The following is an 18,242-nucleotide window of genomic DNA, read 5'->3' as shown; positions in this document are numbered from 1 at the left end:
GTTTATTAGAGTTACAATATTTATATGTTTATAAAAAAAATAGTGATTGGAAACTATAGTCTACACTCTATAACACAGTCGTTGTCATAGGAATAGAAAAAACCTTCAATACTTCAGAGATAATGATTGATTGCATTTAAGGTTATTCGCTATCAATGTATAATGATAAATCATAACACGAGTCAACACCTAAATAATGCCAACATATATGTCTACTATATAGTACCTACTTAGGTAATAATACATTTTGTTTGTATAAAATATCATAATAACATCTTTTAAATTAATTATTGTTTTGAAACGAATATTGCCATGTTCAAAAGAATTTATTCAATACGCGGATATAATAGAATTGCCGATATTTTTAAATTTTTGTTTAAATATTATATTATATAGAGGGCATATTGTGGGTTTCAACTTACAGACAATTTTAGTTGAGTTGTTTCTGCGGAAATATTTTTTTTTTAATTTTACAGCTATAGTAATGAAATAGTAATTCTATCTGCTTCATAAGAAATTCATTTTTTTCCATGCTATTTACCATCCATTTCATAAGAATCATTCGTTATATTCGAACCCAACTATTATTTTTTGTGTTTCATTGTTTATAGCTAAAATATTATTATTAATACCTAAATTACATAATATTATAAAGTATGTTTATAATTATTATTATTGGTAATTTACTCGTCTGCTGATACGAGTATACACTTCATTATTTCAATATTGTACAGTGTATACGTCAACCGACAAGGTGACAACCGACAACATTATCTGGTTTCTCCCACTTGTATATACGACTGTCACGAGTCACGACTGAACGTTCAGTGTTCACAAACAAAAATTGCATTGTCTCTCTTCCTTCAATAAAGCAATTAATTAAGAAAAAGGAGTGGTGACACAGAGGAGTATTGTGAACAATTTGACAAATATTTTTAAAATTACTCAAAAAGCTTTGCTTGCAAATGACAAAATAGATATAGAGAAAAAAATAAGCCTCATTGTGTGCAGTATATACTATAAAGGTGTATAATATATGTACCTATATAACTATAGTCTAACATTCATATGATATAATTTAACAGCAAACACTAATATAATTAATAACTAGAGTTGGGATTTTATAGCACTTAAGAATCACTAAATATTCGCTAAAAATATGCAATAAAAGCAACAAAATATGCAAAAAAAAAAAAAGAAATTAATTAATTAATAATTTTTTAATCACTTAAAAATTATTATAGGTAGTTACTTAAGATTTTAAATAATTTAGTTACTCTGATCATAATCCAAATAAATTGAGTATACAACGCATTCAACGCTCGTTCTTTGACAATCGGCGATTATAATAATAATTGCCGTAGAAATCGACATTAAAAAACCAGCAAAATCAGCACATAACAAAAATTAGAACAAAATACCTAATACGAAATTATCGTAATAATTCGATTGACAAAAATCTAAAAACACGTAATTTCATAAAATATGACCTAGTTTGATTCGAAAACAGGTAAAAATGCAAAAAAGTCTCAAAAAGTCCAAAAAAGCAAAACAAAATTTTTAATTTGAGTTCTTATTGGATCATGAAACATATTTTTAGCTTACTCTGCTATTTTTTAAGCATCTCATAAGAAATATACAAAATCCCAACCTTGCTAATAACTATTTTATTTTACACTAATATAAATACAGCTAACAGGTATATAATTTATAATTATACTAAAAGGACCAGATAATTATTAAAAAAACGGTGGATAAACCGCTCTGCTGTACATTAGGTGGGCGTCACCATTTTTGGCCAAAATGTACCTTCCCTTTTCGGCCAGTACCTACAGTTTTCTTTAAAATTTACAATCATAACAGCCGTCCTTAATAATGAAGTTCAAAGTTCAAACAGATATTATATACATAAAAATTAAAAGTATCAACATTTTAAAAATTCTCGTGATGCAAAAAATTTGGAACGACAACGACTAAATGAAGCTTACATTGAAGACTACAAAAATGTTAAAATAATATGTCGTTATAAATTTGTCAAACAAATATCATACAATTATACAAAATAAAACTTAATCTAAATTTTTAATATATTCATGAATGCATATTTTTTTATCCTAATTATTATTATATCGGTATTATAAGGCTATATTAATTTTTATTCGATTAATGTAATATGTTATAAACTTATAACAGTTTATTGCAAATTGTTTTATTTTATTATTTTTTCATACCTTGTAGGTAATAATATTAATAAAAAAATAAAATTTTTGGATACAATCATATTTAATCAATTATAATAATTCTTAAGTTCAGTTGTTATAATTGTACATTTTAAAGAAAACTGTAGGAACTGGATGAAAAGGGAACGGTAAGTTTTGGCCAAAAAGGAAAGGTTACATTTTGGCCGAAAAGGGGGCGACACCATTAGGTGTCGCGTGAATCACTGTAATGGATCATGGATATTGGATGTGTTAAATTTGAATTCAATAATATAAAATCATTGTAAGTACCTATACGAAAATCGATTCTTGTAGATCTATATACGAGTATATATTAGTATATTACTGAGGATATTTTATGATATTAATGATATTAAATGTATTTATTTTACTATTTTACTAATGTCTATTAGTAACAGGTACAGTAGGTAGAATTAATCTTTGCTGAAAAAATTGCATTTGAAAATGACATTGTGAGTATAAAATATAATAATATGCTTTAAAAGTTTCAAGTACCCACGAATTATTTCAAAATTCGAAGGATTTTACACAATATTAAAAACACACATCATTGTAAAATCAGTTCCTACTGGACTGGAACCTTTGAATTTATCAGTATCGGTTCCGTTACTGGTTCTCCAAGAATAAAATAACTGTTTGGTTCTGGTTTTTGATAAAAAAAAAAAAAATAAAGGAATTGGTTCCAAATAATTTCGGTACCGGTTCCGGATAATTTAGGTACCGAAAAGTATAGTAATTTTAAATACTTATCCAGAATACGGGTTTAATTATGAAATCGAATCATCCCTCGTCTTTATTTAAAAAAAGAAATTTGTTCCTTGCTCTTCGATAGGGTAGCTCACGCATGGATATCGTCTTTACTCACGAAAATTAAATGATTATTTTGTTTATATTATATATATAGGGTTGCCAATGGATAAAGAAATAAAATTAAAAATTAAAAAATGGTTTTGTGTAGCTGAGTCTGTGGGATTTTTTGAAATAAAATAAAATATTATAGTCTATTGTGTGGCAATGGTGGTAATTTAATGAAAAGCCATTTCAGTCACCGGCGACGTGTATGCAAGGGCCGCGTTTCGCCCAAGACTGAAATTGCCTTCCTACACGAGCCGCACATACTATATTTTGTCACGCCTCTGCGTTCGTCAATCATGGCAAAGGCAATGTAGGGATTTATGCAACAACCATACTAGCTATTCTACGAAAACAGTATTTAATGAAAGAAACGATATGGATTTATTTATTTTAAATGTCATGCACAAGGAGGTTATTATAATATGAATATAAGATGTAACCAAAAGTTTATGTTTTGAAAGGACCGTGGTATAGATTACAGTATAAAAAATAATTATTTTATTAAAATAAAATAAGAATAAAAAAAAGAAATCACGGACATGCACTATGCAGGGATTTATGCGCAACAACCAGATTATTCTACGAAAATAATTTCATGAAAGAAAAATGTTTACGCGTCATGCAAGGAGGAACCAATCTGTATATAAGATGTAACCAAAAGTTTATGTTTTGTAAGGACTGTGGTATAGATTTCAGGGTCTGGTGCAGGGAACACGCGTGATTTGTGTGCCCAGCACTTTTGGGGATTTCCACTTTACCACCCGTCACCATGAGGATTCCCACTTTACCGCGTGCTGCATGGTAAAAGGTCATTTTCTAACGCTTCAACCGTCATCGAAAACTACTCAACTTTCGGTGCAGGCGTGACAAGAAAATATTTATATATAGTTATATGTATCAAATATTTGTTTGTTATTCAAATATACAACAAAAAGCAATGTCCATATATGTGTAGCTTATGGATTCAAAAACTACACGACCAATTTCGACGAATGTTTCAACTTTCAAAGATTGTTCTTAGGGATATCAGAAAATTTTAGAGAGTATCTATAGATACTAACTATAGTTTGAACCATGTTTGAAAATGTACCAGATTGCCCATCTCGGTAGGGTTATAGTTCACAAAGCGAGGTTACCTATGCCGATTTTCCTGCTAATATTAAGACAGCAGTCAGCATTACACCAATATAGTGCCGTATTCTAGGTTTGTTAATTTATTTCCTGGTGATGTTAGATTATACAGTTCGTAATACTTATTCCCTAAATTAAATTGATAAAATGTTAATACAATATTGAGTTTATATAACTGAAATAATTAATGGGTACAAGTAACGGTAAACGGAACAGTACTGTCATTAATTTATTATACATTTATATTCTGTTCTTACGACTTACAGTAGCCATAATTTTATTTTTAAGAATCTTGAAAGGGCATGGCCATAGGCCAGTTTCTCCTAAAACATAATATTTTGTATTTTAAGAGTAGTATACAAATTGCGCTCTTTATATTTTACGGTCAGTAAGCCAATTACTCTTACATTTAATTTTACTTTCAGGTAGGTATGAAAAATGGGTTTTTGTCAAATCTAATTTCATCAACATTGAATCATCGTACATTATACATAAGCTATGTGTATTAAAATAGTTTAAAATTAAAAACTTATGTTGCCTATATATTGTTCATTCATTTCTGGTGAGTTAAATATTCTTGCGTTTAAAATATTAATACCTAATATGTAGCTGATTTGCAGCCAATATTCTATAACAGTATCGGGACTTTTATATGAAACGTAATTTGACCAACATTCTCAAAACGTATGAATTTGATTGATACACCGATGCCTATATAATATATAGACGAAATCAAGTTATCATTGTTGTATAGACTATTTTATCAGCCTAATCGGTTCATTTCACTGCACTATAATGTTTGGTTTAAAATATGGGGTAATTACCGTAATTATGATAGGTACTTATTGTTACCCACTTTTATTTTTGTACAATAGTAATATTTTGTTATATTTATAATAGGTGCCCAGTGTTCATTATTATATGTATATATTTTTTAAGTAAAGTAACTCAAGTTATACTGAATATATAAACATTATTTTTACATATTATTTTGGATTTAAATAACCAACCGTGATTATTTAGTTCAATAATTGGTATATCAACCCTGAAAATAACTGAGTGTAATATTTGGTACCTACATGATAAGGTAATTTTAATGCAAATGGTAAACTCCCTACATTGAAGGAGCTACTATGTTTAATATCTAATGATAGTTCTCTATGTATTGTTTATGGTTGTGGTACATTGATACATATTAGATAATTATCTAGTATTGCATCCACGTTCAATTATTTAATTTAAAAACTAAGATTATTTTTAATAATGTACAAAATGTACAAAAGCTTTGTAGAATATTTTTTTACAATAGTAGCTACAGTGATACCTATAGTACTTACATTAATTATTAAATGTATGCAGGTTTATTTTGTGTGATATCTTGAGTCCTTTTTTGTTAGATAATATACCTAGGTACTATCTAATATAGAGGTTATATAATAATTACTTATTAATTTAATTACAATTTATACATTATAATAGTTTTAAAGTTGTGACTAGTAGAAAAAAGCGAGTACTTAGGTACTTATATCGCATAGTAGTTACGCCATACACTTATACTATTAATATTTATAAATATTAATATTACTCAAATCTAAACTAAAATAATTTTAATTATTAGAATTGAATAGAGTTTATATTATATTATTGCATATTATGGGTTTTACGATTTATACAAGAAATATTCTTTGAATTTCATTAATTTCAAAATTAAAATTGTTGGTTAGGTATCACCATTTGAAATTTGAAAATCAAAATTTAATACCTATTAGGTTTTTTTTACAAATATGGAAAAAGAATAAATACATTTGAACAATGATTAATGATTATATATAAAATAATATTTCATTTAAAGGTAAAATATAGATGATAAATATAAAAAATATTTTATATATTTTCCAAGTTATAGCCAGGGCTTAAGAGGACGCCACACCCGCACACATGTGTTGTCTCGGTCTCACAAGTGCGTAACATAACAAATTTCAGTTCTGCAGATCACCTTTAACTTAATGGTAAAAACATCATCAGATTTCGTCTGTATTGGTTCTTTACGATAGTTCAATTTATTAGCAAGTTATGCGTTTATAATATAGCGTAAATTAAAAATGCTCATAACGCACTTAAAAACTGAATAATCCTAAAAAACCTAGATATGAACTCAGCTAATTTTCTTACCATCAAGTTTTATAATAGGTCCATTAATTCTAGTTTTTATATTAACGGAGCTAAACGTGATCTGCTGATCGTAAATTTGCTGTAACGCTGCACTTGTAAGACGGTGACAATACATACGGATGTGGCGTCCTCTTAAAAGTTAAATTGGAGGGAATCATAGGTATATGACAGCTCCTTAAAAGCGTTACTTTTAACCGTCATTTTTAAGTAAAAAAGATGTATTTTGATTGTGAGTGAAACCATGAATCATGAATGTATTGATTTTACAATGATAACAATTGAAAAATATTAAAAATACATAGGCACATTGTTTTTATAAGCATTTAAAGTTCGAATATCGACAAAAACTATCAAATTTAAAATTTAATAATTATTTTGTAGTTAAAAATGTATAAAATATTCATCTTTTATACCTAAGGATTGAAAATTTAAAACAAGGTTACATGCATGTATTTACATGTAAATAGGTAATATATAAATTACTTTATTCACAATAATATCATTAAGTATAGTTATAGTAATAGCATAAGCTGACTGACCTCAAAACCGCTCAAAATCGTTTTTCTTATACAATGATGTTATTTTTTTTAGAACATTTTTATTTAATATAGGTACACATATTCTATAATAAAATTAAATAAATAAATAAAATAAATCTACTCTTTTGGGCCTTAGCTTGTGCAGTGTGATGGAGTAGAGAGTAGAGAGTACCTTTTGACAAAATGATAAATAGAATTATGCAATGTAATAAGTTTAACAGTTTAAGTTTACGTGTTAAGAAAACGGACATATTATAGTACGTAGAATATAAAAGACAAGATAATATTTAAATAATATATAAAATAGATTAGGTAAATAATAAAAATTATGTGAGTTAATATACCTACAGAATGCAAAATTGTATTAATGTAAATACATTTATAGTTATAATATTATATTATCAATCTGAAAACAACCATTTATAAACCAATTTTATCTCATTGATTAATTAAGTTATTAAGTGTATTTTTGTGTTTATCAATGAACAATGAACATGTAAAAAAAATGTTATAGGTATAAAATCAATATAGATGTACAACAGTCGTCGCCAAACGACTTGGCATAGCGGCTATTGCACAACAATGGTTCTCAATTTTTTTCCAATTTAATATACCGCTAAATCTATTTGAATAGTCACGGTCGTCAACTGATTAATTCCATATTTTAACTAATGCACGCCATGTTATCGATTTGCATCTAGACGATGTTATATTGCATACCTTTATTCTGAAATTAAAAGTCCTAGTCAAATATTTTTTGTTAAATAATTGTAGCTCCCGTCTTATTTATTAATTCCTATACAGCGTTTTGGTATCTCTGAGCGTGATAGTAATATTGTCATTATACTATACGCATCAGGGACGCCTCCAGGGACATGGATGGTTAGTGGTTGGGGAGGGGGAAATCATAATTTTCAGAAAACTTTCAATATCATAATATGTTTTTTTTGTAATTATGTTTTTAACACAATTCTTAATAAATATGACTTGGGGGCGGACGGCCTCTGACAGAGCGTAAATACAAGTCAACGAAATAAATCAAACCTCATTGGCTCTACGTTCACAACTATAATACGGTATGACATATTTCGTTCTCGTCTATCGATTTCACCAAAATAATAATATTTTCTAGTTGCTACCCGACTGAGTACATTTTAAACTGTTGTACCTTTTCTATAAACACGGTGGCATCCAGTTTGAGAACAATTACCGCCAAAAAAAAGCGGCTCAAACGCTCTGCCAAATTTTATAACTGCTGACGGCACTGCAGACTCCTCCGATTAAATTGCACGCATACCTACACGGCTACACTCATATGCGCAAATAGCGTTTGAGATATTTGGGGGAGAGGGGCTAAAGCCTTACTTTGACAATATTGAATAAGCTTAAAACAAAATGAAGAACAACATTTTTGGGGGCTTATCCCCTAAAGCCCCCCCCCTTGTTTGCACCTATGCCAACACTATTGTAACGCATGTGATACATAGGTAATATTGGTGATGATAATTGCAAATTATTTTTTATTATTTTAAATTATATTATATTATTGTTGTATAATACAAATATATTGTGAATTGGATTTTTGTCCATATAAATAAATAAATAAATAAATAAAATAATAACGATCTCACATTGGACTTAATATTATAATCAAACTGCGTTTGTCGACCATTTCAATCAGATAAAAACGAAACGTATACGCACATTTTTTCACATCCCGGTTACTCGCAAGTATTTAATACAATAATGATAGCCAACAAGTGTTTGGTTTAGGTTGGCCTTTTCATTTCGGTCGGTAAGAAATATACATCACGCTAATCATTAATTTTGTATTTAAATAAAAACCGAATTATCTTACAAATTCACTATACTCCACCTACCACAAAATAATGCTACGTGAACTGTTTCTAAAACACACAGGTCGTCTGGATATATCGTAATTATTGTTTAATCGTACATATTAAGTTAATATTTAATTTTGGTTGTTAATAATACAATAATAATACAATAATAATATATATTTAATTTGTTCACGAAATTGATACAATAAGTGTTGTGTATTAATATTAATTTTATACCTGTATTGCATATTAGCATGATAATTTAATAAAACATAATATTATATTAAATCTTATATACAAAATGTGGGATTTTAGTTTGTATACGAAACCAGTAACGATATTAATACAAAAGAAATAAAAAAATAATAATAATACTGCAGTATAGCAACTAAAGCAAGTTATTGATAAGTCCGAGCACTGGTTTTTTAATATATTTTATGCTTTAATTGTTTTTTTTTTAATAAAAAATATTGGTTTTATTGGTTTTTAGGTGGCGAGGAAGTATATACAAGTTAGTGTGGCCCGATTTGGCTGCATTCCTTGTCTGTTATTACACTCTGAATTTGACTTATCGCTTTGTATTGAATCAACAGCAAAAACGGTAAGTGTTCCATGTATGTAATATTTTAAACTCTTTAGGGCTATTTCAATATTATTTTATACATTTAAATTAAACATCTAAAACGAATAGATAGATACTAAAAACAACATTTTAGACATATTTCTGTTTACTTTACAGACAAAAACAGCTGACTTTTTGTACATGTAGATATATCAAAATATAAGGTACATTTCTACTTTCATTATTTACTATTTAATGAGCTTGACAACTATTTCATATACCTATTAGAAATGTTTTTGTTTTGTTAATAAATGACAAACCTAATAATTTTATAATAATGAATTCTTTTTATATCTACATCTATTTAATAAAATATTGTGGTGAATTAGTCGCTTGTAGGATAATTGATCGTTAAAACTATTTTAAAACCTTTTTAGATATAGGTATTAATGTATTATACTAGGTATATTTCGTATACAAATAACACATTACACAAATATAAAATAATATAATAATAATATATTGTTTTAAAAGGTCTACTTTATTTATCTTACATAGTCCATAGATATTACATATTTTTGTAATTTATTTTGGATATTTTCACGCGATTAGTTGTTCTGTCTGTAGGTATAATATAAGACTCTTCCTTTTTCAACGAATCTATAAAATAATGTACATATTAATATCCATAATACTTATGGTTGATTGTGATGAGTCCAAAGATATAAATCCATCCTTCTACAGAATAAGCTAACCATAAAGTAGATTATAGATGACGATCCACAATCCGCTATACCTTATCCGTTATCGAAGTTATTGACTCGATATCGGCAGTTTTAATAATAATGATAGTGTATCATTTCATTTCAGTTATCTTATTTCTAGCTATACATAAATTATGTATACGATTTTCTGAAAGAACCAGATAGGAAAGCCCACTTTTTAAAAGTTTTCAGGATGATCATAAAACACTTTTAAGTATGGTTTTTTTTTTTTTTTTTTTGAAAAATTATACTTTTATGCAATTTTAAATTCTATGAAAGATATTGGACATGTGTAGAACTGTTTATTTGCCTATTTTCTAAAAGTGTAATGAACTTAACCCAACATGGATTTATTCGAACTTTTTTTCCCACAGTTATAATTTTATTATTTTAAATTAAATAAAACTATGTTATACATTAACTAAGTTGTAGGATGTATACAAACTGCTTATATTTATACGTATTATGTTAAAATTCGATCATTACTTTCAGTGAAAATCAGATAAGTCTGGATTTGCCTAATTCTTGCATAAAAATATAAACCAGATACGTAAGTCAATTCACTATAAAAAAAAAAAAAACTACAGTATATTAATTATACAGTTATATCCAACTGACTTACGGACTAATCTGATTGTTACACCAACTTTTAAGGAATTTTTTCCTTCTATTTAATTTTTGGTTAAGTGCGTCTTCGAATAAAGCGGACTTGTCTTGTTTTTGAAACAAGCCCTTCATTTAGCTTGTCAACCAGTGTGTGGAGAGTATTTTACAGTTAACTTTGTCAAATGTCGTAATTTGAACCATTAACAATTATAAATTATTATTAGGTACCTATATAATTATCATTGAATAGAATTATAGAAATAATACATACAACCAGTGGTGTTTAACCCCCCCCCCCCTCCCATTGACATTTTCCCACTTAAAAAATATATTTTTTTATAGGGTTCGGGACTGCTTGCAAGTTATAAATTTGTCTTGTGAAATGGCGAAATTAAATACAAAGTTTAAATTTGCATATTTGTGTATTTTTTAACTTGCATACAATTGTCGAGAAAAATTATATTTGGGTAACATTGAAAATATCTTAAAAAATATTATGTTTGGTTATGTACAATAGGTGATAATTTTGAGATTTGGGGAGGCCGAAGCCGAATACTATACTATTATAAAATTGAATAAACTTAAAAAAATTAAATAAATGTTTGGGAGGGGTGGAGGACTGTTAAAATTGTTGGTGGAGCTTTGTTACAGTTGGCCCTATGTTCGCATATGTAAGATTTCATAAGTCTCTTTGTGATAAAACTGTGTTTAAACTATAATTGACATCTAGATTGTAGATTGTACGAATAAACATCAGTACGTGTTCGTTTATCACGGTGTTCGCATATCACGTTATTCGTTATTACTTATTTATTAACCTAGTATTGTATGCTAGTATTTTTAAAAACTAAGTTGTTATTTATTTATTTGTTTATCGGGTTTATATACCTACTTATTTTTTAGTTTTTTATTACCAAAATTGCAATATGTTTTATAATTATTAGTTTATTTATATACGAAAACTGTAAAAACTTGGTTTTAATCTATACTTAAAACACCCCCCTTTCATAATCCTTGCTACGCCACTGCATACAACAGATTATTTGCTATAACTTATATTATAAGTTTTACAGTTTTATACATATTTTCATATGTTTTATGAAATATACCTAGTATAATAAAATAACTAAGAAACTGAAAACTTTTGTTTGGCGATCAATTATCAGAGAGACCAATTTATTATAGCTGTGATCTAATCACCGCGATGCCAAAATGTGTCCGTTGAATATTCCTGGATTTTTTGAGTTGATATATTTTTACTTTCGTAAATGTAAATAGTTATATTTTTTGGTATGTAATATATACTAGATAATAATAAAATAGATATATTTAACATTTCAGAAACATTCGGACTATGGTTAATTTATGTATTTACTTACAGTTGTACAATGTTTATTTTTATTTACATTTAAACAATACATTTATTACAACGAGAATTCGATAAAAAAAATAAAGAAATTCCGTGTCCAAGTTTTTAGTTTTTCAAACTCTTACATTGGTTTGATTTTAATTTTTTTTTTAAACTAAAATAATACAAATAGATACCTATGCCGGGCTGCATAAGCAATCACTTAACATTTAATGAATCAATATAGTGAGCTAATGGTCCATAAACATGATTTAGTGGCCCATTATTGGTACATTCAATTTAAGCGAACCATTAAATTAATCAATTTTTCGTGCAGCTTGGCAATACCATTTTTCATAGTTTATTTTTGAATGTGCGTTTTAATCGAGTAAATTTTATTTTATTCAAGAATATTCGAAAGCATAGCCGATTATTGCGAAACATACAGCGACTTGATACCGTTGTCCTTTGTGCTCGGATTTTATATATCCATAATAATGCAAAGGTGGTGGGACCAATACTGTTCGATCCCGTGGCCTGATCCTATAGCAGTTTACGTGAGCTCGCATATTCACGGACAGGTATGAACAATAATTAACAACAGCGATAGATATGTACAAATCACGTTACAGCTATCTACGTGCCGGCATGCTGGACTTAGACTAATATTCGTTGTAAAACCATATAGGACGAAAGAGGAAGATTGATGAGACGAACGATCATGCGGTACGTCTGTTTGGGTCTGACTATGGTGTTCTCTAATATCAGCCCTAGAGTAAAAAAGCGCTTTCCTACGCTGGATCATTTCGTTGAAGCTGGTAAGCATTGTTAGACTTATTACCATAGTATAATAATTAATATAGCGCCATTGCCCGCGAACAGTTTTTGGCTACGACAGATATATAATAATAATTATATATGTAGGTATACCATTTTGTATACGTTTTATAATAATGTTTAAAGCCTATACAGCGCGCTATTGTTTGTTGTATATAGGTTTATTGTTGGAAAACGAAAAAACGATCGTATTGGATTTAAACGACAAATTTCCCAGACACTCAAAACACTGGTTGCCAGTCGTGTGGGCGGCGAGCATAGTGACTCGGGCGAGAAAAGAAGGACGGATCCGCGACGATTTCGCGGTAAAAACGATTATTGACGAGCTGAACAAATTTCGCGGTCAGTGCGGTTTGTTACTCAATTACGATTCAATAAGCGTGCCACTCGTTTATACGCAGGTAAATTTTATATTATGATGAATAATTATTCATTGTATTATAGATTTAAGCTATTTTAATATCGCATAAAATAGCGAAATGTTCGCTTTTTCACATAATAAGCTCATAATGATTAATAATAATATATTAAATTGTATTAAATTGGTACCTATTCCTTAATCCATTGGTCATTAGATGTTTATTGTACTAAATGAAAATCGTTTTTAATCTATAATTGTATTCATAATAGTCTATATAGTTAAGTACATCTATTAAATTTTACCATCATCTATAATTATTAAATAATAAAAATTATTTAATGGAAATTGTTTTTTTAACCGACAAAAACACGTTATTTTTATCTCAATAAAAATACCAACAGAAAAAAAATTAACAAAAATGATCATTAATGCAGACGAATAATTGAAATTACCTACATTTATGAAAATTCTATCTATCTATTGTATTATAAATTAAATAAAAAATAATTTTGTTGTAATTGTGTAATTAATACATTTGAAATTAAGATGGCCTTATTTGCTTAGAACTTTATCATTATACTTTTAAAATTTAAAAAATACCTAAAACAATATTATGTTCTGCGGGTTCCTTGAACTATACTTGGCTGTTATAGTACTAAATACCAGGGCCAGATTAAAGTTTTGGCACTCCGGGGCTATTTTTAGGTACCTATATCGCATATGGTATCGATTCCACCGAAATTATAGCTTTTTTTACCAGTAAGAAACGTATCGATTGCACCGGCTATTGACTCCGCCGAACTTTTTTATAATACCTAAGTTGATTCCGCACGTTCATATATTACCTAGTATACAATTTTACTAAGAATCGATGGTAAGGCTAAAAAATGCTGTGAAAATGACATTGATGAAACACCTAAATTTAATCAGAAAATTATGGGTATCGTATGAAATTAAATAAATATATGTAAAATCAATTTTGACTAGGTATATTAATGGTATTATATACTATATTAGAATATTGATGAGTGACTTATAATAAATTATTGCCTTCAAATCATTATTTCAAAAAACTACAATTATATTTAATTTTGTAAAATAATAACAATACATTATAAGTCAGAACTTATTTGAGTATACAAGTACTAATTAGGTATTTTATTTATTATTCAATATTTTATTGTTTTTTTTCGCCATGCTATGTATAATGTATATTATGGAAATATGGAAATATGGAATAGCTGGCGGAATCGATATTAAAACAGTGGAATTTATAATCCACCCTCCCACCACTATATTTGTGTGGCACCCAAATATTTACAAATATTAATCTAAATTTGACCCAAAATTAAATAACACTGCACCCCAGACTCATAGTGTTCATCCGGGCCTGTGTGTAACTCACGTAACTGCTTATAAAATATAAAATAAAATAATCATGAAATTACTTAACAAAATAAACGAGAAAAAAAAAATTAGGAAGTATTTTAATTAAATTTACCGAAAATTGTATATATTAACATTATTTTTTTTTTATTAAACATTTAATCACCAGTAAATAATATGATTAAATGGGTACCTACTATTAATTTATATTTTATATATATATATGCTTATTATTTCCTAGGTTGTAACATTGGCCGTGTATTCATTTTTCATTACAACTGTAATGGGACGACAATGGCTGGACAAACCAGTAGTGCCATTGGCAAATCTTAAACACCAAACGGAAACGAACTCGGCAAATTATAACTACATCGATCTGTATTTTCCGGTATTTACTACTTTACAGTTTTTCTTTTACATGGGGTGGCTGAAGGTGGCCGAATCGTTGATAAATCCATTCGGAGAGGACGATGACGATTTTGAAGTCAATTGGATCATTGATCGTAATGTCCAAGTATATAAAACAATTAAAAATATCTCAACACATCGGAATTTTCAACCAAGCATAATTAAACATTATATTAAATTACGTGTCGTTTGCCGCCGTTTTAGGTTTCATATCTAATAGTTGACGAAATGCATCACGAACATCCAGAGTTGATCAGAGATCAGTATTGGGATCAAGTGTTTCCAACAGAATTGCCATATACTGTAGCTGCCGGAGAACGTGAACGGCATCCCGAGCCATCGACAGCTAATATAGCTGTATCAGATGCAGACGCTGAATACTCACTGCCACCCAAGGGCTGCGACGACGGACAAACCATAGTAATTATATAATATTCTAATTTCTTTGATACCGCACAACCCGTTTAAAAAATGTTTCATTATATTATTCGTTTGGAAATTATATAATATATATATAATATATATATACTTATATGTATATAATATGTGTGTATAGCATACATTATGCATAATTTATGTTGAAGACTTCAATTTGTTGGTAATTGTTTTAATTTTTTGCCTTAGTCGTGTGATTTTAAGCTATGGATATTTTGTACAATTTTAGAAAAAAAAATGGAAACTAAAAAAATATCCTTATATTGAAATGTTATCCTCATCTTTGAACTTAGTGTAATTGGATTTTTTTGGCTAGGATATAGTTAAATTGTAGTGAAACTAATTTTAAAGTTTAGTTATATTACGTAGGTATACTTACCTACGGTATTTGGGGCTAAAAATGTACCTATACCATAGGGAACTATAATTTACATCTGACTATCTGAGCCCTGAGGTAACTAAAATTGAAGCGAGATTAACCAATTATTTTTTCCCATGTAGTACCTATTGATTATTTGCTACCCACATATTGAACGTTGTCCGTATTAGTTTCTAAAGGGTTCAAAATTGTTAACGACGTTATTGCATTGCTATTGAAATACCTAGCGGTTTTCAACCTTTTTGAAAAAAACGGCACTCTTAGTCTTTTTCAATGTTGTCACGGCACACCCAAGTCTCACCGGCGTGTAACTTTCAATTAAAAACCACATACCGCTTATGAATAGGTATGCAAACGCAACTATAATTATATGTGTCATGTGGGGTCGAACGGGACCGGCCAAAAGTCAAAACGTCTCATATATTATATTACCATAATTTCGTCTATTCGCAATAGCAAAATGCGTATTTTTTCCATACTACTCGTATATTATTACCCGCACGTATCAGGTATAAGCGTATAATAACGCGTAATAGTATAATGGGTGGCAGGGGCGGGAAGTGAGCTATTTCAGTCACGGGCGACGTGTGCGGCACAAGGGCCGCATTTCGCCCAAGACTTAAATTGCCTTCCCGCACGAGCCACACATACTATTTGTTGTCACGCCTCTGCGTTCATTGATCGCGCCATCAGGACAAAGGTAATTCAGGCTGGGATTTATGCAAAAACCAGACCATTCTACGAAAACAATAGGTATTTCACGAAAGAAACGACTAGGTTATATTTATTTTAAGCGTCACGCATGGGGGTTATAATATGATTATAAGATGTAACCAAAAGTTTATGTTTCATAAGGAAAGTGGCATAGATTTAAGTGTCTGTTTGTGCAGGGTATACGCGCATTAAACGTGCGAGTAGCACTTTTGGGAATTCCCAGTTTGCCGCCCTCTGGACGGACAAAGGACGCTTTTCAACGCTTCGACCGCTATCGAAAACCAAACTTTCGGTGTGGGCGTGACAAAAAAATAGTTTACGATTTTATTTTTAAATTAATATTATACGATCTTACCCATGCGCAACATTACATTATGATAACCCATAATCATTAATCGTACGTGATATATTTCGTCCATAACATATAATATTATGGACGAACAATGACATGATTGCACGTTTTTGTTGCAGGACGACGACGACGCGAACAGCGGAATACACTTCGTTGCGACAGCGGGCAGCTATAAGAGATCAAACAGTCTGCTGCGCGGCCGTCCTATATCGTCGCACAGCTCTAACGATCACCACCACCATCTCAACAACCAGAGCGTGGCCAGCTCGCTAAACCGAGTAGGTTCGGTCACGTCCATTTTGAAAAATCTGTTCAAACGCACCGGCGGTACCTCCACACAGTTGGGCGGAGATGGTGAGTGCCGTTTGATTTCTTCATAGACACACCCTGGTCGACTTTATTTCTGAGAAGGAAGTGGACTGCACGGGCACAACGGGTGCTCAGAGAACGGACAGCTAAAGGGATCAATTGCCATTATTTTAGGGTTCCGAGCTCCTAAACTTCCCCCGGCCCATCCCTGATTTATTTAGGAGTAGTGTGTATGACAGAGAGAGGGAAATCGTAAGTTCCAATACAAAATAATTTGCAAATTTTCGTTATAATGATGAATTTTTTCAACATTTGAACTTTAAGAGGTCGCTACACCCGCGTCTCCGTCTTACAAATGTACGACATACTAAAAACTGTGAGACAAGTATACTGCCTCTGTATTAATTATAGTAGAATTACTAAAACTCCACAACGCATAGGGTAGAACTTTATCTGTGTCGTAGTGTTTTTATTATTTAGATAACATAAATACATTTAAAGTTCTCAATTTGAGAACAATAGATTTTTTTTAAAAAAATTAAAACACTACAACACAGATAAAGTTCTTCTCTATGCGTTGTGGAATTTTGGTAATTCTACGTTGCGTCCCACGCTACACACAGTTTTTGCTATGTTGTAAGACGGAGATGACACACGGTCGTCTTAAAGTCTTAAACGCTTATAAAAATAAACATACTTACCCATATGTATCCTTAATATTATTGAACTGCTAATATAACACATTATATACATTTTCAAGATTTTCAACCCAACGAAAAAATCTATTGAAAATGTCAATGTCTATAATATTAATAACAATTAAAAATATTTTGAAAATTGTATCATATACGGTAAATGATAAATTAACTTTACTATGAACATTTGGTGAAAATGTCAAGACTATTATTTATATTTGAATTACAACAAAAAAAGAAAATCGTTCAATGAGAATTCGTTAATATATGGCTGAAAATCCAATGTTAGGTTAGGTTTGCTAATTTTC

General features: G+C 29.6%; 1 protein-coding gene across 2 annotated transcripts in view; it reads left to right on the top strand.

The window, feature by feature from the left end:
• LOC100166402 (bestrophin-4) overlaps window positions 1–18,242 on the top strand; it is a 30,563-nt gene that overhangs the window by 10,253 nt on the left and 2,068 nt on the right. For both annotated transcript variants that reach the window (XM_008189921.3, XM_008189922.3), the window contains exons 3-9: window positions 9,269–9,379; window positions 12,468–12,639; window positions 12,747–12,876; window positions 13,055–13,296; window positions 14,884–15,156; window positions 15,255–15,470; window positions 17,050–17,284. In XM_008189921.3, the coding sequence (XP_008188143.1) occupies window positions 9,269–9,379; window positions 12,468–12,639; window positions 12,747–12,876; window positions 13,055–13,296; window positions 14,884–15,156; window positions 15,255–15,470; window positions 17,050–17,284 (1,379 nt within the window). The remainder of the gene's footprint in view (window positions 1–9,268; window positions 9,380–12,467; window positions 12,640–12,746; window positions 12,877–13,054; window positions 13,297–14,883; window positions 15,157–15,254; window positions 15,471–17,049; window positions 17,285–18,242) is intronic.

Source organism: Acyrthosiphon pisum, chromosome X (assembly GCF_005508785.2).
Source record: "Acyrthosiphon pisum isolate AL4f chromosome X, pea_aphid_22Mar2018_4r6ur, whole genome shotgun sequence".
NCBI classification, from domain to species: domain Eukaryota; kingdom Metazoa; phylum Arthropoda; class Insecta; order Hemiptera; family Aphididae; genus Acyrthosiphon; species Acyrthosiphon pisum.
This window is presented reverse-complemented; position numbering and strand designations above follow the sequence as displayed.